The sequence below is a fragment of the Sturnira hondurensis genome, unplaced genomic scaffold, assembly GCF_014824575.4.
Source record: "Sturnira hondurensis isolate 20B ecotype Veracruz unplaced genomic scaffold, ASM1482457v3 Scaffold0020787, whole genome shotgun sequence".
Classification (NCBI taxonomy): Eukaryota; Metazoa; Chordata; class Mammalia; order Chiroptera; family Phyllostomidae; genus Sturnira; species Sturnira hondurensis.
Genome location: NW_028093418.1, coordinates 2654993 through 2678560, shown reverse-complemented (window position 1 = coordinate 2678560; position 23568 = coordinate 2654993). Strand labels below are relative to the sequence as shown.

The 23568-nt window shown below is 57.8% G+C and overlaps 2 protein-coding genes across 5 annotated transcripts; one reads left to right on the top strand and one right to left on the bottom strand.

Moving 5' to 3' along the window:
* Nucleotides 1-424: 424 nt before the first annotated feature.
* HHATL (hedgehog acyltransferase like) lies at nt 425-9894 on the top strand. 4 transcript variants are annotated; one of them, XM_037030578.1, is made up of 12 exons: nt 425-605; nt 2302-2419; nt 2784-2851; nt 3332-3445; nt 3577-3771; nt 4138-4347; nt 4721-4892; nt 5544-5688; nt 5784-5819; nt 8688-8889; nt 9238-9379; nt 9581-9894. In XM_037030578.1, the coding sequence occupies exons 2-12, from the start codon at nt 2314-2316 to the stop codon at nt 9700-9702; spliced, it is 1512 nt and encodes a 503-aa protein (XP_036886473.1). In that variant the 5' UTR covers nt 425-605; nt 2302-2313; the 3' UTR covers nt 9703-9894. The 4 variants fall into 4 exon arrangements, with proteins under 4 accessions (XP_036886473.1, XP_036886471.1, XP_036886472.1 ...); XM_037030576.1 differs by having other exon boundaries at nt 425-643; XM_037030577.1 differs by lacking the exon at nt 4721-4892 and adding an exon at nt 4964-5130 and having other exon boundaries at nt 425-643; nt 4138-4352.
* A 138-nt stretch (nt 9895-10032) lies between these two features.
* On the bottom strand, nt 10033-16298 carry KLHL40 (kelch like family member 40). Its single transcript, XM_037030575.1, has 6 exons — nt 15043-16298; nt 13637-13797; nt 13265-13372; nt 12912-13097; nt 11411-11557; nt 10033-10554 (listed from the first exon to the last, which is right to left on the bottom strand). The coding sequence occupies exons 1-6, from the start codon at nt 16198-16200 to the stop codon at nt 10443-10445; spliced, it is 1872 nt and encodes a 623-aa protein (XP_036886470.1). The 5' UTR covers nt 16201-16298; the 3' UTR covers nt 10033-10442.
* Between the last annotated feature and the right edge of the window lie 7270 nt (nt 16299-23568).

The following is a 23568-nucleotide window of genomic DNA, read 5'->3' as shown; positions in this document are numbered from 1 at the left end:
GACCAGGGCAGGGCAAGATGGTCTGCCCTGGGCCAGCCCTTGGGAGTTCACTTGTAAAGGTGCAGGCTGGGGTTCCTGGGGCTGAGCATAAAAAAGTGTGTGTGTATGTGTGTGTGTGTGTGTGTGTGTGTGTGTGTGTGTGTGTGTGAGAGAGAGTGTGTGTGTGTGTGGTGCAGGCAGGCATCACAAGCCTGGAGAGACAAGCAGGGACCACCTGGAAGGCTTCCTGGAAGAGGGGAGTCCAGGCTAGCAGTGAGAGGCACAGGCTCTGTGCACCAGGGGAGGCAGGTTGAAGTGAGGCCCAGGTGTCCTTGTCTGAGGCGCTGGCCACCCCCTCCCCTCCCCCCGCCCCCTGCTGAGATCCTCCCCGCTGCTCCCTGGGCCAGCAGCACTGCAGCACTCGGCTCCACTCCACTCCGCTCAGCTGCGCTCCAGGAAGGCCACCTCCTCCCTGCCCTCCTCCTCCCCTGTCTCCTGCTGTCACCACTCACCTCTCATAGCCTCCAGGGGGTGGGGACCCCAGAGCTGGACCCACTCCACCCTGGCCCCAGAGTTCAGCTGGTCGGACGGACAAACGGTCGGACGCAGGACCCCGGAGCCCTGAGGTGGGCAGTGTGCCAGGGTCCCTCACAGCCTCCTCAAGGTCAGTGCCAGGCGGGGGTGCAGTCACTGTGGGGCCCTTGAGACCTTCAGAGCCCACCCCAGTCTCCTCATCTCAGACCTCAAGTCCCAAAGTGGGCTTTGCCCCCAGGGGTGCCCAAGGCAGGCAGGGTCAGGGGATGGGGGGACCTGTGTGTCCACCAGCTGGCCCCGGTCTGGGGGTCTACTGGGAGAGGTCCCAGGCTGGAGACCAGCCCTGGCCCCGCTCATGGAGGCCTCACTGGGGACACCCCGCTCTGGCCATGGGGAGCTAAAATTGGAAAGTGGCGAGTGGGAGGCAGCTGACAAAGCTATTTCGCGGGCTCTTCACCCTGCTCCGGTTTCAAGCTCCTGCTCCATTAACCTGATCCTCGGGGCCTCCCTACCCCCACCACCTACACCGAGGTGGCTCAGCCCTCCAGCCGGCCCTGCAGAAGCCAGGCCCGGAGCCTCCGGTGTGGGAAGGGGCAGCAGAGGTTGGTCTTCTCTTATCTGTGGCTCCAGAGGGGCTCACTGAGAACACTCCGTCCTGTCCTGGGTCGCGGTTTGGCTGCGTGACCTTGACAGGTCCTGCACCTCTCTGGTCCCGGGCCCCTCCATCTGTATAAGAGGGACAGTGCTGACCCAGGGCAGCCGTTTGCAGACTCAGTGAGGGACATTTGGAAGGGGCCTGGGGAGGGGGCGACAGGGCCACGCCTGCTACCCTTGGCTCAGCCCAGCCTGAGAGGGTGCTGAGACATGTTCTTCCCTTTGACTTGGGCCCTGAGCCCATTATCCATGGGACCTTTGGGAAGGTCAAGCTGGAGCCAGATAGAAAGGGAATCGGTGCTAGCTGAGATCCCAGAGATGGCCCAGCAGAACTCCTGGGGACGAAGGAGGCTCTGCTGGAAGGGCGTGGCTAGGCTCGCCCTGGGCCTGAGACCGGTCAGCACCTTGGACAGTGGCCAGCACTCGCCTGGTGCCCGCCTGGCCCCACTCCCGCTTCCCCAGGGCAGCTCTTCAAATAGCACAGCCCCCAGCGAGCATCCAGGGCCCGCACACACGAGCACTGAGAGAGCGGCCCAGGGTGGCCACAGACACAGGCAGGGCCCAGGGGCAGAGCAGGCTGGGGCTCAAGGTCTGGTTGGGGCAATGGGGGTCAGTGAGAGGCCGGACGCTTGGTGTGAGGGGCTAGCCCTGGGGAGATCACAGAAAGTCAAGGTGGCTCAGGAGGGTGTGGAAGTGTGGGGGGGGGAGGGGGCGGGGCTTCATTAGGCACTGAGGGGCAGGGGACTGGAGGGCCAGAAACAAACTGCGGTGATGCCGATGGGGGTTTCTCCACGTGAAGGGCGTCCAAGGCCTTGGCAGGGGCAGTTTGAGTACAGGATGGGGACCAGCCACCCGAAAGGTGTGGGGAGTAACTGGAAGTGAGGAAGGCAGGCTGAGGGTGGAGGCTGTGCTTTCCGGATGTCAGTGGGAAAGGAGGTAGCCAGGGCAGCAGCCAGGATGAGGGGAGGCCTGAGAGGAGTTGGGGCAGGGGCAGGAGAATGATGGTATGACACCCCAAGGGGCAAGGGAGCAGTCTCAAGAATGGGGTCCTCACCACCTCAGTGGGGACCATAAGGTCGGGGGCAAGGCAGGGCTGGGGGTCGGCGGTGCCCTCACCCAGTCTATCTCCTCCAGCCCTTCCAGGCTATGGGCGTCAAAACGGCGTTGCCGGCTGCGGAGCTGGGCCTGTACTCCCTGGTGCTGAGTGGCGCCCTGGCCTATGCCGGCCAGGGCCTGCTGGAGGCTTCGCAAGGTAACAGCTGGGTCCCTTCTCTTCCTGCACCCTCAGGGTTCCACAAACCGGCAAGGCCAGAGACTCAGAGGCTCCAGGTCCAAGGTGTTCCCTCGGCCTTGGGGGCTGGGCTGAGCTGGGTGCAGTCACAGGGAGACACCCCAAAGGCTTGACAGGGACCTGGTCACAGAGCCATAGACAGAGAGAGACAGATAAAGAGAGACTCAGATACTTGGGGGACCTGGGCCCAGACACACAGTGAGACCTGGAGGGAAGTAAAGGCAGAGAGAGGCTCAGGCTCCCCAGGGAAGGGGCAGCCCTGTGCAGGGGTGGGCACAGCCGCGGGGAAGAGGCCTCCCCTGAGGTGGTGCAAACTCTGTTCCAGATGGGGCCCGAAGGAAGGCCTTCCGGGAGTCTGTGCAGCCGGGCTGGGAGTACATTGGTCGGAAGATGGTAGGTCCTCCACGCCCCAGGGTCCCTGACTAGGGTGCCTGACCCCTGGCACATTTCTCTGACCCCAAATGCTTCCTAACTCTCCCCCATTCCAGATGCTCAGAGGGCTCCCAGTGGGGACGCTCTGGCTTGAGCCCCTGCTGCCCAGCCCCTGCCCATCTAGAAAGTAAATGAGGACATGCCCTAGCAGTGGCCTTTGGCACCGTCCTTCCCAGGAACAATGCAATAATGCTGGGGTGTCAGGCGACGTGCCCGGAGAGGGGAGCTTTGAGGGGCAGGGCAGCCCACATGGTGCCCCTCACTCCTCTCTGTCTCCCCGCCTGGCACTTCCCTCAGAGGGCAAGGCAGGGCCCTCCAGCCACGGCTGCTCTAATGTGTGAGAAGAACACGGGGGCTGGGACAGTGCTGGGACTCTGACCTGCCCGAGGGCCAGCCCGCCCCACCCCTCTGCCCCACCCTAACCTGCCTGGCCCGCCCCAGGACGTGGCTGACTTCGAGTGGGTGATGTGGTTCACCTCCTTCCGCAACGTCATCATCTTCGCTCTCTCCGGACACGTGCTGTTTGCTAAACTCTGCACCATGGTTGCCCCCCAGGTGAGCAAGACCTGAGCTACCCCAGCCTCCCCCACCGGCCCCTCCTCAGCCACAGGGGTTGTGGGAACCCTGTGCTAGGTCCCAGACCCATGGGTATGGCTAGGGCAACTCAGCCTTCTTCCTGCCCACAGCTCCGCTCCTGGACATATGCTGTGTACGGGGCCCTGGCTGTGGCAGGCACCATGGGCCCTTGGTACCTGCTGCTACTGCTTGGCCACTGTGTCAGCCTCTATGTGGCCTCACTCCTGGGTCAGCCCTGGCTCTGTCTGGGCCTCGGCATGGTCAGCCTTGCCTCCTTCAAGCTGGACCCCCTAATCTCCTGGCAGGTGCGCAACAGGGAGGGGCCGGGGTGGCTGGTGCAGGGATAGGACCCCAAATCTCTCACCCATCCAAAGACCTTACCTCTCAAGTCTCCCCCAAGGAATTCCTCCACTTTCCCAGCTGTCTCTGAGACTTTGAGCTTGGAGTATGCCTCGCCTACAAGGTGGTCGCCTCCACCAAAGCAGGGGCGTGTCTAGCTCATTCCCTGCTCTATCCCCAGCACTAAACATAAACTGACCCTGAGCAGCCCATGTTGACTGGACCTGGAGAGAGAAGGGACAGGACCAGGCGGGGCCCCTGGGGCAAGCTGGGTGGGCCTCCCACAGACAAGGGGCACCTGGTGAGCTGGCGGCCTGTTCTCTCCCATCTAGAACGGGTTTGTAACGGGCACTTTTGATCTTCAAGAGGTGCTGTTTCACGGGGGCAGCGGTTTCACGGTGCTGCGTTGCACCAGCTTTGCGCTGGAGAGCTGTGCCCGCCCTGAGCGCCGCTACTCCCTCGCTGACCTGCTCAAGTACAACTTCTACCTGCCCTTCTTCTTCTTCGGGCCCATCATGACCTTTGATCGCTTCCACGCCCAGGTGAGGGGACACTCTGTGGGCTCCCAGAGCTGGGCTGGCTCTCCCTCTGCGGACAGGGGCTTCCGGTCACCGGTAGGACGCCCAGGGCGGGCTGTGTCTCCGTCCTTAGGCACGGCTCCCTGCCTCAGACCCCGGGACTGCGCCACATTTTCCCCCGAGTCAGGGATCACAGGATGGAGATGTGCCTCCCCCCTCAGACAGGGCTCCCCTCTCGCTCAACTGGGGCTCCCGGGATGGGACTGGGTCTCCCCACCAAGGCAGTGACCCCCCTGGAGTGCTTCCACCCTCAGGCAAGGCTGCCAGGATGGAGCCCCCTTACCCTCAGACTCCCAAGCCGTTGGTGACTCCCCACTGGGATACTTGGCACCCCCAGGTGAGCCAGGTGGAGCCGGTGAGGCGTGAGGGTGAGCTGTGGCACATCCGGGCCCAGGCGGGCCTCAGTGTGGCGGCCATCCTGGCCGTGGACGTCTTCTTTCACTTCTTCTACATCCTCACCATCCCCAGTGACCTCCAGTTTGCTAGCCGCCTGCCGGACAGTGCTCTTGGTGGGTGCCCAGGGGTCCCGACAAGGGATGGGGCTCTGCCATCACAGTGTCACCGCTGGGAACGNGGTGAGCCAGGTGGAGCCGGTGAGGCGTGAGGGTGAGCTGTGGCACATCCGGGCCCAGGCGGGCCTCAGTGTGGCGGCCATCCTGGCCGTGGACGTCTTCTTTCACTTCTTCTACATCCTCACCATCCCCAGTGACCTCCAGTTTGCTAGCCGCCTGCCGGACAGTGCTCTTGGTGGGTGCCCAGGGGTCCCGACAAGGGATGGGGCTCTGTGCCATCACAGCGTCACCGCTGGGGACGCTGACACCTCAAGGGCCACAGCACGTACCTGAGAGTGCAGCAGCAGGGACTTCTTTGAAATGTGTGGGACTTGTTCACTCTGTCCCACAAGGCCACACATAAGGGACAGAGCCCTTTCCACCTCACTGGGGCCTCGGGCTGATCTCCACCATGGGATGGGGTCTCCCTGGGGAAGCCAGGGCCCAGGAAGTGGGGGGCGGGGTGCCCACGGGGTGGTCTGGGCAGCAGGACCTTCCCTGGACCTGGGAAGATCCTGTCAGAGTGGAGGGCAGCCCACCTAGATCTGGGTGTCTGGGGCGGGGAGGCCGCTGCAACGCCCCCAGGCCGTGACAACACGCCATCCCCAGCTGGCCTCGCCTACTCAAACCTGGTGTATGACTGGGTGAAGGCGGCCGTCCTCTTCGGCGTGGTCAACACAGTGGCGCGCCTGGACCACCTAGACCCGCCCCAGCCCCCCAAGTGCATCACAGCGCTCTACGTCTTCTCGGAAACGTGAGTGCCGGCAGTGGGGCCACGCCCTCCCCCTGCGTCCCCAACCAGGAGCCGGGCTCCTGGTTGGCTCACACCCAGCCGCCCTCCTCCTACAGGCACTTTGACCGAGGCATCAATGACTGGCTTTGCAAGTGAGTTGGGGCCGGTAGGGGAGGGGGGCGGTGAGCACAGTCGTGGGGCAGGTGTTTGCGTGGGCGGTGCCGGGGTCGGTCCACATTTTGAAAGACCCCTCACCACCACCAGAGGAAACAGGGACAGGGGTGAGGCGGTTGTGGCGTAGGTAGGTCGAGGTGAAAGAGAGGCGGGGCCCTGGAGGGGAGAGAAACAGTCAGCAGAGAGACACAGCAGGCAGCCTGGCCAGGACCTGGCCGAGCATCGCAGGTACCCGGAGGGAGAGGGAGGTGGCTCCCAGGTTCCTACCTACAACCTCGGAGGATGGAGGGGTGCTTTCCAGAAAGGGGCTCCATGTGAGCGATGTCTGGCAACGGGATGGGGTCTCCCTGGAACCTGGCAGCAGGCTCAGGGAGGGGGTTCGGCAAAGTCTGGGGGACGGCTGGAGCTCTGAGCTTACAGGGGTGGGTGGTCTTTGGGCCCTGAGCACCCCAAGGAGAGATGAGTCTCAAGGAGAGATGACAGAGAGAAGAGGGGGTGGCCGGGATTGGGCCTGGAAGAACTCTGGGCGATGGCGGGGGGGGGGGGGGGCGGGCACAGAGGGGAGAGAAGTAAGAACACGCAGAAAAGGAGTCGGCATGAGGCAGGGGACAAGGCAGGGCCCTGTGACCTGCTGGGACTAAGAGAAGCCCACCCAGGTCTGGTGGGGGCCACAGGGTCAGGTGTCAAGGAAACCAGAGAGCAAGCATTAGTGTTGGTGGCGGTTACTCAGCCTTTCACTGGAGAGCGGCGGCAGGCGAGGAGGGCGGAGAAGCTGAGGCACTGCAGTGGGATTCTGCTGTGGACTACCCCTGGAGAAGGCCTGGTGTGAAGGGGAAGGCAGCGGGGTGGCTGAAGGGGACAGACGAGAAATAGTGGACCAGCTTGGGTGCTGGGGGCAGTTAGTCCACAGAGAGGAAGAGGTTGGGATGCAGGACCAAGGGCCGTTTGATGGAGTGAGGTCCCTGAGGAGGGAGAAGGAGATGGATGGAGCTGGGGAGGAGGAAGGGAAGCCAGCGCGCTGGGGAAAAGGGGCAGGTGCGGGTGGAGGGTGAGGGGTCCCACCTGAAGGCTCTGGTTTGCTCCATGAAGTGGGAGTCAAGGTCATCAGCTGAGAGATGCAGGGTTGGGGACATGGAGGGATGTGGCATCTGTGTGTCCTCTGCCCTCCTGCTTAGAACCCCTGACACCCACTCATACTGGGCAAGGAGAGATAAGGGGAGCGTGTCCACTGCAGAGCGTCGGAGAAGCTGCCTAGAGAAAACTTGGCATTGAGAGCCCAAGTGGGTTGGAGGTAGTGGATTCATGTGAAGGCGTGAGTTTCCCCATCAGCACTTAGCTTAATGGGTGCAGGTGAGGAGAAAGTGGGTGGTTGGCCTCTCCCAGATGAGGGAGAAACACGGGGTTTTAGGTTATTTGTAATGATGACTCACTGAATATGAGCCTGTTGAGGAGGGGTCACAAGATGAGGAAGGATGGGCGTTAATGAGGTTGGAGAGCTGGAACTGGGGGGCCAGGCCAGGAGGACCTGGGCAAAGCATGGGAAAGAGTGAAGGTTCAAGTGGCGACAAAGTTGGGGTGCGGCCGCAGGAGTGGGTGGCTGAGGTGGAGTGGAGAAGAAACCACTGGAAATGAGGAGCTCAAGGGTGTTGTTACCCAGTGGCTCTCCTACTGAATTTACTTAACAAATATTTTTTGAAGCACCTACTATGTGCCAGGCACTGTTCTGGGCACTGGGGATACAGCCATGAACATGGCAAAGTCCCTGAACTCATGGGTCTTTCAGTCTAGTGGGGAGAAACAGACCACACACAGGTGAACGAACACCTACACAGCTTTAGAGAGTGGTATGCATTATGAGAAAAGCAGAACAGCATCATGGGTAAAAGCCGGCCACAGGGTCTGGGCAGAACTCCGGGAGAGACGATATTTGAACTGAGATGTGAATGAAGGGAATCTGGGGAAGATAATTCTAGATGGGGGAAGGGGGGGAGTGCACAGGCCTTGAGGCAGGAACCCGCTGTGGCTGAGGGTCAGAAGGAGTGAATGAGGGCAAGGGTGATGGTGTCAAGGGGGTAGCAGACGCCAGTGGACATGGGATCTCCTGGCCACAGTAAGGACGTCAAGTTTATTCTAGTTACAGTGGGGGGAGGTATTGAGAGACGGTTTGATTGTGGAAGTGATGTGACCCGAGGTGCACTCTTAGAAGATGCCTCTAGCTGCTGTGTGGGGGACAGAGGGCAGGGGGTGAAGGCGGAGGCAGAGAGATGAGTTAAGAGACATACGACACCCTCTGTGCAAGGAGAGGTTGCCTGGACAAGGGTGGCCCTGTGGAAGTAGGGGGCTGAGGTCAGGGCTGGGAGGAGCCCTTAGGCTTCACTGGCGGGGATGTGGCTGGAGACGGGAATTGAGAATCCAAGATGGCACCGGGGCCCCTGGAGTGGATGGTGGCGCCATTAACCGAGAGGGGGGCGAAGTGGGCTTGGGCCGGGATGTCGTTCATCTGTCGTTCAAGGCAGATGTCTGGGGACAGTTGGGCAGACGAGTTGGGAGGAGACTGGGCTACAGACTTGGATGCCTGGCTCGGCATGGAGACCGTTTTCAGAGCTTTGGGTCTGCAGGACATCACTGGGGGACGGAGTGGACACAGCCAGAGGGCAAGCGGAGCTCCAGGTGGAGTGCTCCGCATGCAACATTGGGAAGAGGAAGAGAAGCCACCTGTGGGCGGCAATGTTGAATGTGCTCGGGTGACGGCGCTGGGGATGGCTGTCCTGTTGTGGGTCCCTTGCCTGTGTCCTACCCGCCCTTTCCCACACTGCCACTGGTCTCTTCTCCCGCCGTTCCCTCAGGTACGTGTACGACCACATCGGTGGGGAGCACTCTGCCGTGATCCCGGAGCTGGTGGCCACAGTGGCCACCTTTGCTGTCACCACTCTGTGGCTTGGGCCTTGTGAGATTGTCTACCTGTGGTCATTCCTTAACTGCTTTGGCCTCAACTTTGAGCTCTGGGTGCAGAAGCTGGCAGAGTGGGAGCCCCTAGCACGAATTGAGGTGAGCAGAGAGGGGCTGGGCACTGTTGCTCTCTGAAGGCTTCCAGCCACGCTTGGTCCCCAGTCCAGAACTTTCTCACCACCACCCTCCTGGTTGTCAGGACGATGGCTCACCCTGTGGGTGTCCGGCCCTCCATACCGCCTGTGGGGCATGGAGCACCCAGTCCTGGCTACGTTGGTCAGGCGCTGCCCTCTCTCCAGACCTGTTTCCCCACCTTTAACAATGACGGAGAGCTGACCTGGGACTCTCCAAGACCTCAGGGACCACGTGGGCAAGACCGCTGACCACCCATGTCCTCTTTCCCCTGGGCCTGTTGCCGCATGAACAATGCGTTTCTGGACCGGGCAGGCCTCTCTGTCGGAGCAGATGTCCCGCAGGGTCCGGGCTGTCTTTGGGGCCATGAACTTCTGGGCTATCATCCTGTACAACCTTGTAAGCCTGAACAGCCTGGAGTTCACAGAGCTGGTCGCCCGGCGCCTGCTACTCACAGGTGAGGGCCAGAAGGGAGCGGGATATGGAACAAGCCAGGCAGCATCCTGGAGGACTGACTTTTTGAAATACCCCACCTCCCCGACTCCCCAGGGACGCAGTAGGGAGGGCTGGTCCAGTGGGAGAGGCGTGGGAAGAGAGGAGTCACCAATGGGGGCAGGGGCGGTCTGCTCCCAGGCTTCAGTGGCCTCTTCCTACCCAGGGTTTCCCCAGACCACACTGGCCGTCCTGTTTGTCACCTACTGTGGTGTTCAGCTGGTGAAGGAGCGAGAGCGAGCCCTGGCGCTGGAGGAGGAGCAGAAGGACAAACTGAAGCCGGAGTAGGTGGGAGGGGGCAGAGACAGCTCTGCTCAGCTATCCTGGGGCCCAGGCCAGGCTGGGCCAGATGGGACCTGACCGAGAGAATAAAAGACTTTTCTACCACAGTTTGGTGGGTCCCTTCCTGCCCTTTCCGCAGTGTTCTTCTGGCTCCTCGTCTCAGCTGGATGAGGAGCTGGGAGTTCTGGGCCCCAGGGAAGGGGTCAAGCTCTTGGTGCCTGCAGAGTGTGGAGGAGACACCCATGTGGAGGGCCGAGACCACCAACCTGGGTACCCCAAAAGCTGAACGTTAAGGCCCCGAATCTTCAGACCAGCTGATCACTCTCTTCGAGTACCTGCTTTTGGACTCTGAGCGGCTGGCTCAGAAGGCACTTTATTCTTTTTACAAAAGAAGACTCATCTGTGCTGCAGGGAGCACTTGGTGGGACACTTCCCCGGTGACAAGCAAGGACCGGCTCCTATGGGGAAGTCACTGGCACACGAAGCCAGGCCATCTGGGGGGAGGGGGGCGGACAGGGCCAGGATGCAACCTGGGATGTGTCCTTCCTTGTGTGTCTGGCTCGAGGACCAAGAACGCGGGCGATGTGGAGACACTGGAGGGGCCTCAAGTTCCTCATCCTTGCCCCGAGGCTAGGGCTGGCAGCGTTATCTTCCCTGGCTGAAGCAGATCCAGGTGGGCTCCGACCCCTCCCAGCCTCCTCCCTGGAGCCCCCAGAAGGCCTGGCCCATGTGTCCCTCCAGGCTGGTCACATCTTGGTCAGGCGCAGTACGTTGAGCCGCACAGGTACAAAGGTGGCGCTGGTGGCGTAGGCAATCTCCCGCAACACACCTTCCCACTTCTTCTCATCCTCATTATATCTGGGGGTGGGGCAGGGACATGGAGCTTGGTCGTGGAGTTCACAGGGAGCCCAGCAGGGAGGGGTGGCGGGGTGTACTAGGCCCACCCTTGAGGAGTCCCTCTGGCCCCAGCTCTGGAGAATGGTCCACTCCTGGAGGGTTCCTGTGCTCTGGGAAAGGGGCCCCCACAAGGCCCAGCCCCCCAAAACAGCCACCCCACATTCCAGGAAGGGCCACCTCCCTCCAGCAGAGTCTACTCTACATCTTCCCCTGAGGTGTAGAATTTCCCTCCGAGAAGTGCCGCCGCCCCCCTGCCCCCACCACCCTTACAACAGCACTGCTCCAGGAGGCTGCCTGCAGCAGTTGGGGGGGGGGAGGGCGGGGATAAGGGAAGGTTCAGAAGTTGCCCCAAGTGGCCGAAACCTCCGCCCTCCATTCCCAGGAAGGACCAGCCGTGGAAGGCAGGGGGTCTCCCAGGCTGGGGTCCAGCAACTTCTCAATCCTGGCCCCAGGGCCTCCTGACCCTTGAGCATCGAGGAGGGAAGGGAGAGGAAAGGCCTGGCTGCCTCTTCAGGGCCCCTCTGCTTTGAGACCTGTTTCCATGGGTCTGCGCCCTAAGTTTGGGGTCAGGTCCCAACTGTGATACTGTGGGAGCCCCACAGTGGGGTATGGTGTCATATGTGTAAGCCCAGACTTTCCCAACCGCACAGAGAGAACCAGGGCTGAACAGGGGCTGCTGTCCCTGCCCCCAGGACTTGTGGAAGAGCCACAGGCTTTGGCCCCAGATGAGCCTGCCAGGGGCCTCCTTGTGGCTGCAGTGCTGTGGGCCATCAGGCTTGCTCCTGACTCTGCCCCGCCTCCCTGGAGCCTGGCTTACCTCCAGATGTCAGTGAGCTCTGTGGGGACCAGCTCCCCGGACTCAGTCTCCAGAGTGGCGAAGCCACCGAGAGCATAGAGGACGCCTGCCAGGCTGACCAGGCTGATGGAGCTGCGCTCCTGGGGGAAGGCTTCAAAGGATGCCCACCTGGGGGGGGAGTGAGGAAGTGAATCAGCAGGGGGGCCTCAGCAAGCCCAGCACCAGTCCCACCCAGGAACCCACAGCCTCAGCTGCACCCCCCTGAAATCCGGACCCCAGGCTCTTGGACTCTCAGCATAACCTCCTGTTCGGGACCTTCTCAGAAATGTCTACCTGGTGCCCTCGCCAGGGCCTCAGAGTGTCCCAATGCCCTTCCCCCCACCCCCCCGCCCCCTTCCCTCTGGTCTTCACTTCTTTCCCCATCCTCTCTGCCCCTCCCACTTCTCTTCATTGTCCCCTTGACATGCCATCCAACCTGCCCTGAAATCCACCCTGGATCTCCCCAGTGTCCCTCTCACTCCTGAACCAGCTCCCACTTGCTAGCTCAAAGGCCCTTGAGCTTCCAACCCCTTGGACTCCTGCCTGGTCCCCTTCTCCCTTGGTCCAGTCACTCCCCTCCCAGCTCCTGCTATTGAGCCCTCACCTCCATCCTCCCAAAGGGCGGGTGGGTCCTCCCCTCACCCCAGGGCTTGGCAGTCCAGGCCCGGCACACACCCCTGCTGCGGTGACTTGCATTTTAACGTGATCTCTCAGAGATCCGTGGGCACGTGGCAGTGTGAGAAGCCCTGGCCTACAGCTTTCTGCAGGGCACCCCCTCTGTCCCTTCCCCTCTGCAACCCCGTCTCTGGGCCACCAGCACCTCTTGCTGTAAAGCAGCACCCCTGCCTCCTGGGAAATTCCTGACGTCATCTCTGCATCAGCTGCCAGCAAGCCTCTTGGTAAAACCCACCAGAGGCGTTTCATTGCCCTCAGGCTACAGTTCTCCTACCCGCTGCTGCCTCTGCCGTCCAGGTACCTGCCTCCCCACCTCCTTCCACCCTCTGCACTTGGTCCAGCCGGAGCAATGGCCTTTGCTCTGACGACAGGCCTGCCATTTTGTCCTGTCTTGGCACCTTCCTTCCTTTGCCTCGGCATCCTTCTCCTACCCCGGTGGTCTTCTTCCTGACCCCCAGGGCCAGGCAGCTGGGTCATCACTGCAGCCCTAGTCCCAGGCCAACGTCTGGTGGGAGTCTCTGCATGAGAAACCTGGCATCTCGCACCCCACCCCTGGGAGCTCTCTCCTGCAGGCGGGGCTGGCCAGAACCCCTGCCCAGCCTTGGGGGGAAGCCCACCTCACTACTGATTGAGGGAGGGGCTATTTCTGTGCTGATGTCCAAGCTCAACTGAGAAAACCCAAGGCAGGGGCCATGCTTCCCTCTGGGGCTGACCAAGAGAGGGCCAGCATGGGCCCACAGCCACACTTGGTGGTCCCTGGCTGTCCTGCCTGGGACAGGGAGGGGAGACAGCAGTCAAGGGGCCATACTTGTTGTCCGTGATGCTGTACACCTCGACTGAGCTGGTCAGCCCTGTGTCTGTGACCCCGGCAGCCACGAAAATGCGGCCATCATGGATGGTGGCCCCGAAGAGTGATCGAGCAGTCTGCATGGGAGCCAGCTCCTTCCACTCGAACTTCTTAGGGTCATAGACGCACATCTTATTCAAGCACTTCCTGTGGGGTGGGGGGCAGTCAGTGAGAGGGAGGAAGTGGGAGCAGAGCCCCCTCCCTCGGCCCCGCCCCTAAGGCTGCAGCCCTGCCTCCCTAGGCAGCCAGGACAACACCGGCTCTGGTCTAACCTGCAGCCCTGCTTCTGCACTCACACCAGGCCTGAGCCTTACCTGTCGCTGCCTTTGCCGCCAATGACGTAGACAAGGTCCATATGGGAGAGCACCGCGTGACCGTACACCGTGTAGGGCAGCGGGTCCGATTCACCCCATTTGAACGACCTGGAGGGGAGGGGAGAGGGTGAATCCACAGACCCCCCCCCCCCCCCCAATACGTATCCCATATTCGGAGTGCACTCGGTAGATTACCGGAATCCCCAGGCCTCTCATTTCTTCGCAGGCTTCCCACCAGCCAATCGCCCTGCCCTGCCCTGCCCTGCCCTGCCCTGCCCTGCCCTGCCCTCCCCTCCCCTCCGCTCCCCTCCCCGGGCTGGGCCTCCAGGCTCCCGCCCACATGGGACGGCCCCGCCCCCTGCCCGCGCTCACAGCCGGTCGTAGCACATGACCGAGTCCAGGCTGCGTTCGCCATCCTTGAGCTCCCGGCCGCCGACCACGTAGATGGAGTTGAGAGCCTCCCCCAGGCCGAAGAGGCAGCGCGGCGAGGGCAGCGGCGGCATCCCCAGCCAGTCTGAGTCCAGGTGGTCAAACTGCGGGCCGGGGTGCAGTCAGCTACCGCTCCCGTGCCCCCAGCCCTAAACCCAGCACAGCCCCCTTCGGCCACCCCGCGTCCCAGAGAAGTCCAGGCATCCCAGTGGGACCAGCAGAGCCCGGAGGTGGTTTCTGGAGACAGCACCCCTCCTCCTTTCAGGTTGAGAACAACCCAGCCCGGCAACCCCCGACGCCTCCCGGTGTCGGAACACGCAGACGCCCGGAGATCACCATTACAGCCCCTGGGACAGGCCGGCTCTGCCAGGGCCCCTGAGGGGCGCCCCGCCCCCTGCACAGCAAACAATGCAGCCAGTCCTGCCACTCGCCCCCTACAACCTGGAGTGCAAGTCTGTCGCCCTGTCCACCTGGACAGTCTTATGACAACAACACTAGTGGCTGATGTTTCTGAAAAGTTTCCTGAGGGCTGAGCCCTGCGCTGATGAACACTTTATACCCACCATTTAACCCTGAAACAGCCTTATCAAGCAGGAAGAATAACACCCCCATTTACAAACGGACCTCAGAGAGACTCAACCACGTGCCCACCTGTGCCCTGGCTGGTAACTGGTGGAGCTGCCCCTTCCTCCCAGCCTAATCCTGGCATCAGGCTACTCCTTGCCCCCCTCCCCCTTGACCTCCCTGAGTGCACCACGTACTAGGCTCCTTCCCCACCACAACCCCCTTCAGGTTTCCAAATTCCACCCACCTGGCTCACACCTACATGGTCGGTCACCAGGAAGCCATTTCTGCCCTCTGAGATCCCACTGTCACACTACATCTTGGACTGGGCACCCGGCTCTACTGGTCCCTCTGGAGCCTCAGTTTCCTCATTTGTGTAATGGGAAGGTTAGGCAGGATGGTCCTTTGTCTGGGACACTCTCTTCCACACTCCAGTCCTGGCCTATGCAAAGGCCCTGCCCAGAACCAGGACTGACCTCGCTCCTCCTCCACGCTGTGCCTGACCCCACCCCCTGTGCAGGGCTAGAGCCCCCAACATATCAGACCATCCTGGGGCTGTCGTCCCCTGAAACTGAGACACCAAAGTTAGGCGGCTCATTGTCCACTGCCTGTGACTGTCTTCAGCTTTGAGGCAAGGGCCTGTCTGTGAACCTCCCTGGTCTACAGCTCACCCTAGACCAATGCCATTGACCAATGGGTAGACACAGGTGTCTCCTGGGCCTCAAGGCTGACCCCAGTGCCCAGCACCCAGTGCTGGCCACCCCCTCCCAGGGCTGGCCAGGCACCTGCAAGAAGTAAGCACTCATGGGGTTCTCTTTGTTGTCCTCATTGTAGAAGAGGCCCCCAGCCACGAAGACCTGATTCTCCTTCGTCACGAGGCTGACGTGGTTCTTGGGGATCTGGGTGGAGAGGGAGGCACAGTAACACTCGTTGGCCGCTGGATCGTAGGCCACAGCACCCTCCTCACTGATCATGAAGATGAGGTCCTGCAGGAACATGCCAAAGCGCAGAGTGTCATTGAGGATGCCGGGTAGGACGCGCTCCTCCTCCTCCTCCTCCTCTGCCTTGGCTTCACCCGCGCCATGGTCAGTCGCTTTGGCCCCAGATGCTTCCTTCCCCTTCTCCTTCTTCTTCTTGCGCAGCACAGTGATGCGGCCCTCGTGGGCATCCTTCACCATCTGCACCTTTCGCAGCAACTCAGGCTGGGCCCGCACGAGAGGGTGGCGTTCTACCCGGCTCTCCAGGAAGGCGCGAGGCAGCAGGCGAAAGCGCACGCTCTCGAAGACGGTGGGCAGCGCACGCTGGCGCTCGGCCTTGGCCTCTGCGTCGCCGCTGGCCGCCCACCGCATCACCGCCTCAAACACGGCCTCCTCCTTCTCCACGTTGAGATTGTCACTGGAAATGATGGCGATGAGCTCATCTGCTGAGAGCCCGAGGAAGTCATTGTCGCGCGACACGAGCGAGAAACGTGCGCAGATGAAGTCCCGGGCGGCCACGGCCAAGCGCGCGCAGTCGAGCAGGAGTCCAAGACGGAAGACTGCCAGGCAATTGGAGAGACACAGGCGTTTCTGCAGGAAGGACACGCAGATGGTGAAGATGGACGGGATCTGGAAGCGGTGAGCCGCGGCGAACAGATCCTGCACGCTCGCCTCATCCAGCGAGATCTCCGACGTGTACAGGTAGTGCAACACCTGGGCCACCACGTCCGGGGACACCTCCTCCAGGCGCAGCTCGCCTGTGTGCTCCGGCTCTGCCAGGAAGCGCGCCCGGAAGTAGGGGCTGCAGGCAGCCAGCACCAGGCGGTGGCACGGGAACTCGCGCTCACCCACCCGCACCACACAGTCGAGGAACTTGCCATGGTCCAGCATGTCCTTGAGCCCGTCCTGCAGGAGCGTCTGCTGGTACAACCGCTGCTCCTCCACCTGCTCCAAGCCCAGCGCCATGGTGGGTGGCCTAGGGTGTAGCGACCGAGGGTGCCAGGGGCCTCCTCTCTACTCCCTGCTCTCCTGCTGGGTCGTGCTCGGTCTACGCAGCTGTCTTACTGGGGCTATATATAGAGGTGGGCCTGGCCCTGTAAGGCGAGCTGCCTGGCCTCCTGCACATGACGCAGAGGGGACAACTGGGCAGAGGCCCCCTCCCAGGGCACCCTTGACTCAGCCCCCGGGGGCTCATGGGATGGGAGTGGGGTTTCTGGGACTTCCGGGAAAGATGAGGGCCTCACTGCCTCATTTCTAAATGGGGTACGGGATGGCTTTGACTGCATTCCTTGGTTGGGCATTGGTTGGGCAATGCTCCTCCCAGGGAGGGGATGACCCAGCCTCTGCCCCTGACATCAGGGAGGGGCAAGAATGAGAGTCTTGCTTCCTCTGTCTCCCTGACTTCATACCTTCTGGATCTTTCCACCCAGGTGCAGCTGTCTTCCTCTCTGGAGCACATCTCACTCCAGCCACCTCTGGATACAATGCGATCAGGTTTTGTGCCCAGTGAGCTTGAGCATGGCATTCACTCATTGGGAACCTTGTTGTCCCACCTTTAAAATGAAAAGATCTTTTCCAACTTCTGCCCCAGCTCAGATACTCTCCTTCCACGGTGCAAGAAAGTGCCTTAGGTGAACTAAGTGGCCACTTTTCTGTGGAACCTGGGGTGGGGCAGGTCTCTCTGTTGAGCCTCGGTTTCCCTTTCTATCCAATGAGAGGTGGAGGGCCTCAGCCCATTCTGCTGAGGTTCGGAGGCACTGAGGTTCTGTATTACTAGGAGCACACAGTCACAGGGTTTTCACACTGGGAGGTATCTGACATGCTGGAAGATTGATTTCCTAGAATTTGGCTATTCTAGGTGTTCAACCTCCACCCCTGGGTTTTAACATACCAGGGGAGTGGCATTCTGGACTTCAGTGTTCAAAAAGTGACATCCAAAGAGTTTCATATTCCAGGACTTTAGCTGTCTATGCTCATTGGTCTTGGTCCATTCTCAGCTTGCCCCTGCCTTGGGGCCCCTGTCCCCATCTACAGTCTAAGAGACCAGGGTAGAGACCCAGGGCAGCCAGTCCCTATGCCCGCAGTGCTCTGGACTCCTGAGCAGCCCCCCCTCACACACACAGCAGCCTCCACCACCAAGATTAACTTGTTCCCAAAGTGCCGCAGGCTGCAGCTGTGGGTTAAATTTAGCCCCATGGACACTGGCGTGAACTGTTATGGGGCATTCTCCCATCGTTCCTCTGAGTCACTTGTTTATAATCTCAGGCCCGGAGGGTGGAGGGATTGGAGAGGGGACCTCAGGTTGGGCCAGGACTGAGTCACCTCCCTTTTTGTGATCTCAGTGGTGTCACTGCCTGTCCTTCCTGAGCAGTGCTCTTGACGGTTGCTTGCTCACCCCACCAGTGGGTCCCAGAGGGCACAGCGCCTGGGAAGGCCCTGGAAGTAGTCCCGTCCATCTTGCAGGAAGGACAAGGAGGGCAAGTGGTGGGCTTCCAACCCAGCCTTGGAGCTCGGGGCCCTTCCAGCAAGTCCTGTCAGGACACAAGTCTCTGAGAGGCTCCGGGACTTAGCCAAGTCACACAGCTGACAAGTAGCCGGTCAGGATTCAAAGGGGATCTGCCTACCTCCAAGGGCTTAGAGCTCCCCACAAATTAGCAACAGCAAGGCCAACAACAAAAAGGTCCATTAATCATAGTCTCATTTTCCAAAGACCAGGACAGAAGGTACTGCCTGAACAATTAACTTATATTTACCAAGTGACTCCACGATGTATTTTTAGACTATGATGAATCCCATAGTGCTCACTCCCTACCAGGCATTGCACTAGAATATATATATATATATATATATATATATATATATGTAATTCATTAATCGAGAACCTGCTGGGAATTCAGCAGTAAATGTATCAGGCAAGAATTCCTGTCTTCATGGGGCTTCCACTCAGCTTGGGGTGGGGAGAAAGACAGCAACGAATAAATAGTTATACAGCAAGTCAACTGGTGATAAATGCTGTGGTGACAAACAGCAGGGAACAGGATGTGGGGAATGACAGACGGAGGTCGTAACGATTTCAGGTGGAGTGGGCCAGGATGGGCACAATATTTGAGCCATGGGAAAGGAGGGTTCCCAGCAAGGGCACAGCTTGAGCAAATGCCCTGAGGCAGGAAGGTGCCTGGCTCCTTCCAGGAACAGTAGGAAGCTAGTGGGGCTGGAGCAGTGAATGAAGAGGTGAGGATGGGAAGGTGAGGACAGAGAAGAAAGGGCTAGGGGGTGGTGTAGGACCACGGGCAGTTCCCCCCTGTGAAATGGGGAGCCCCTGTTTATGTTTTCATTCTAATTAGGGAAAATGTGAACATACCCAAAAGTAGACAGACTGGTAGACTGACCTGCCATGTACCCATCAGGCACTTCAAAAACTGTCAAGTCACGGCCTGTCCTGTGTCACCTGTGCCGCACCCACTCTGAGAACGACCAGGGAGAGGCCCGAGGGGTGGGTGTGGGTGAAGAGAGAGGGAGACCGCCTCCCTCTCCACCACTTGGCATTGAATCAAAGGAAAATGCCATCTCATTTCATCCTTTCGATTTTTACTCATTTAATCTTCACACCCGCATCGTGAGGTGGGTATTAGAAATGGACATTTAGTTGGCCAGCAAATAGGGACCAGTCATATGTTGTTTTTAAACAATAAACTGTGCATGTGGAAAGTATACGGTTTGATAAGTTTTGATGTGTGTGAATATATCTGTGAAACCGCCACCGCAATCAAGGTAGAGGGCACATCCATCACCTACACGTTGCCTCGTGGGGCTGGTGACACTGGGCACCTGGCCCAGGGGAGCCCCGTCTGTTCTCTCAGGCAGCAGAAACAGAGACAAGTGACAAATTAAGTTGTCCTTGGAACCTCAGCCCACAAAAGTCGACCTGGGCCTGCTGGCTAAACCTAAACAACGCCACTGCTTGTTTAAGAAGAAGAAAAAAGAAGAACCCAGAGTCTTCTAACACAATAGCCAAGATGTCCAGGATACAATAAAAAATCACCCGTCATAATAAGAACCAGAAAACTCACAACTCAAATGTGGAAAGAGTCAACTGACAGCAACACTGAGGCGAGTCAGATGCTGGGAAGATCTGCCAGGGGTCCTAACGCGGCCGTGGTGACAGCGCGTCCGCGATAAATCACACGTCCTCTTGAAACAAGTCCGTGTGAGTTGAAAAGCTCAGCAAAGACATGGGAGTTGCATAGAAGAACCGAGTGAAATCACAGACCGGAAAAATGGAAAAACACTGATTGAAACTTGCTGGATGGCGTCAGCAGGAGAGGGGGCACGACAGAGGATGAAGTCAGTGTCCGTGAGGACAGATTAAAGGACGTACCTGATCTGAAGAACAGAGAGAGTGAGGAGTGAAAAGCAAAACGTGAACGGTACTGCAGGCCCACGAGACAAGAACAAAGGACCCAACATCGGCATCCTCGGGCCCCAAGGGCAGGAGAGGCTGAGGACTTCCAAAATCTGGTGAAAGACACAAACACGCAACTTCAAAGAGCTGAGCAAACCCCAAACGGGATCCACGCCAAGACACATGATTAAACTTCCAGAAACTGAAGACAAAGAGAAAAAAACCTTGACAGGAGCCAGATAAAAACAACAGAGCCCCGATAGGGGAACACCAATTTAAATGCCGGTAGATTTCTCAGCAGAAACCACGGAGACCAAAGAAAGTGGCGTAACACGTTTTACGAGCTGAAAGAACTGTAAATGGTGAATTCTATATCTGATGAAGCTATCTTTCAGGAATGAAGGGGAAATAATCCTAGGGGAGTTACAGAACAAAACAAACAAAAACCAAGAAACTTCTAGGAACTAAAAAATGAGTTTGGAGGATATAAGAAGAATACACAAACATCAACTGCATTTCTCTTTGTTCACAATGAACATGTAGAAACCACAACTGAAAACTTACTAGCATTTATAATCACTCCAAGGAATGTGCAACGTTTATAAATACACTTAACAAAATGCATGCAGGCTCTGTGCACTGAAAATTGCAAAATGCCGAGGAAAGAACTCGCAGGAGAGCTAAATAAGGAGAGACACATATTGTGTTTGTGGATTGGAAGATTCAACACAGTAAAGATGTCCGTTTTCCCCAAATTGAACTATAGGCTTAATTCAGTGCCTTATCAAAATCCCAGAAGAATTTTTAATAGACATAGACAAGCTTCTTCTAAAATCCAGCCCTGGCTGGTGCAGCTCAGTCCATGATTGAGCATGGACCTGGGAATCAAGAAGGTCACCGGTTCGGTTCCCAGTCATGGCACTTGCCTGGGTTGCAGGCCTGGTCCCCAGTGGGGGAGTGTGAGAGGCAACCACACATTGATGTTTCTCTTCCTCTCTCTCTAAAAATAAATAAATAAAATATTTTAAAAACATAAAATATAATCCACATGGAAAGGCAAAGGCTCCAGAATAGTCAAATCTTAGCAAAGAAGAGCAAAGCGGGTGTGATCACTCAACCTGAACTCAAGTCCCCTGCGTAGTCACAACACTTGGGACTGTGTGGCGCTGGCCCAGGGACAGACACACAGATCAATGGGACAGACCACAGGACCCAGAAATAGATCTAAAACATGCTCAGCTGATTTTGGACAAAGGTCCAAAGCAACTCAGTGGAGGAAGGATAGACTTTTCAACAAATAGTACTGGGGCATAGAGGGAGAACAAGGCCTCGGCCTAAATCTCACACTTCATACAAAAACTAACTCAAAATGGATCACGAACTTAGAATGTGAGCCATCTAACACAATGTTGAAAAAGAGGAGCCAAGTTGGAGATCTCACACTTCCTGATGTCAAAACTTACTGCAACACGACAGGAATCCAAACAGTGTGGCACTGGCCTGAAGACAGGTGCTTAGGGCACTGGAATAGAACAGAGAGCCCAGAAGCAAACTCTCACATGTGTTGTCAAATGATGTTTGACAGGTGTGCCCAAACCGTTCGCTGAGGAAGGGGCAGTCTTTCCAGTAGTGTTTGGGAAACTAGCTATCCGCATGCAGAAAAATAAAGTTGTCGTCCATCATCGCCAAGAACTAACTCCAAGAGCTAAAACTACAGAGCTTTTAGAAAACAGAGGAAGAAAGTTTCACGACATCGGACCTGGCAATTTCTTGGATACGATGCCAGACACACAGGCAACGACAGAAAACAGACTGGACTACGTACGTCTAAGCTTAAAACTTTTGTACATCTAGGGCAGAGCCGACAGAAAAGGCAGCCCATGGAATAGTAGAAAATATTTGCAAATTATATACCTGATTAGGAGTTAACATCTAAAATATATAAAGAACTCCTAAAACTCAACAACAACAGACAACCTGATTAAAAAACGAGCAAAAGAATTGAATAGGCATTTTTCCAAAGAAGATAGGCAAAGGGCCAATAAGCACATGAGAAGATGTTCAGTGTTACTTGTCACTGGGAAACTGTGAGCCCAAACCACAAGACACCACCTCACATACCACCTCACACACCACCTCACACACCTGTTGGAGAATCTTCTGCAGAAACACAACGAAACAGCAGGTGCTGGTGAAGATGTGCAGAAATTGAACCCTTGTGCCCTGTCAGTGGGGATGGAAGTGGTAGAGCCGCCATGAAAAACAGTATGTCCGTTTGTCATAAAATTAAAATTACCTTTGGGTTATTTAATAAAATTACCTTTGGGTTATACACCCAAAGGTACTGAAGGCCGGGTCTCAAAGAGAGACAGATATGTGCACCCACATTTGTTGCAGTATTAGTCACAATAACCAGAAGGCAGAAGCAACCCAAATGTCAACAGACAATAGACAGACGAATGGATAAATAAAATGTGGAACCCGCACATGTACAATGGAATACTATTTGGCCTTCAAAAAGGAAAGGGATTCTGATACACGCTGTACCATGGATAAACCTTGGGGACATCGTGGTAGGTGAAATAAGCCCATCACAAAGGACAAAGAACGTGCGATCCCACCTACATGAGGTATCCAGAGTCATCAAATCAGAGATGCAGAAAGCGGGGCAGTGCTTGTCAGGGGCTGGGAGTAACTGTTCGTGGGGACAGAGGTTCAGTTTCTCGAGACGCCAGGAGTTCTGTGGGTGGGTGGTGGTGACGGTGGCACCACAACATGAGGTGCTTAGTGTTAGCGCACTGCCAGTGGGGATGTATGTGGTAGGGCCGCCGTGAAAAACAGGATAGCCGTTTGTCATAAAGTTAAAAATAGAATTACCAGGAACCCCCTTCTGGTAATACACCCAAGGGTACTGAAAGTGGGGTCTCAAAGAGAGAGAGATGTGTGCACCCCCGCATGTGTGCACTGCCTGTGCGCAGCTCGTCCAGGTCAACTTCCCAGCCACGCCCCTGAAGGCTGCATAACCCGGGGGTAGGTCCAAGGGCATTGCCAAGCCAGGGGTGCATGGCTTCCTAACTCACTGCTCCGCACTGTGCCTGAGACAGAAGGGGACCTGGCTTCCTCCAGAAGGCCAGAGCCACTCAGACCTGTGCTCGAGGTCACGGCGTGTTAGTGAGCTGCTCGGTCTCAAAGAGCAAGGCTGAAGAGAGTGAAGCTCCCGCCATGTCACCTGTGGTGCCTGCCATTCACGGCCAGGGCCACCCATCGGCCTCTGCCTCCTGGCCTCACGCGGCACATGCCCAAGGCTCTGTGGAGGGGGACTTGGAAATACAGTTGGCCCTTGAACAACGCGAGTTTGAACTGCATGGGTCCACTTAGACACAGATCTTGGTCAGTAAATACATACAGTTCCATAAATGTATTTTATAGTTTTCTCTTTTTTTAGCATATTTTATGGTAAGAATAGTGTATAATACATATACAAAATATGTATTGATTAGTAGCAGTAAGGCTTCCTGTCAACAGCAGGCTGATAGTAGTTAAGTTTTAGGAGATCAAAAGTTATATGTGGATGTTGACTGCCTTGCATTCGTTGTCCATGACCTCTGGTGGTTCAAAGGTCAAATCAACTGCACTTTCATGACAGGGGCGGCGAGGTGGGCTGAAGGGAAAAAGGGTGTAGAGACATGACCCACAAACAGATGGGCAGCAGGAGGGAAAGGAGAAGAAACAGAGAGAAGCAGAGCCCCCCCCCCCGCCCCCTGCAGAGACCTGGGTGGGGGCGTGGCGAGCCTTTTTCTAGGGTGGCCTGAGTGAGCTCGGCTCCTTTCAGTGCGGGAAGTGGGACTTCGGGAAGACTGTCCACACCCTGGGGACCCGCACCTCCCTGGCTGGTTAATGAATCCACGCTCCAGCCTCTGTCCTCCCTCCTG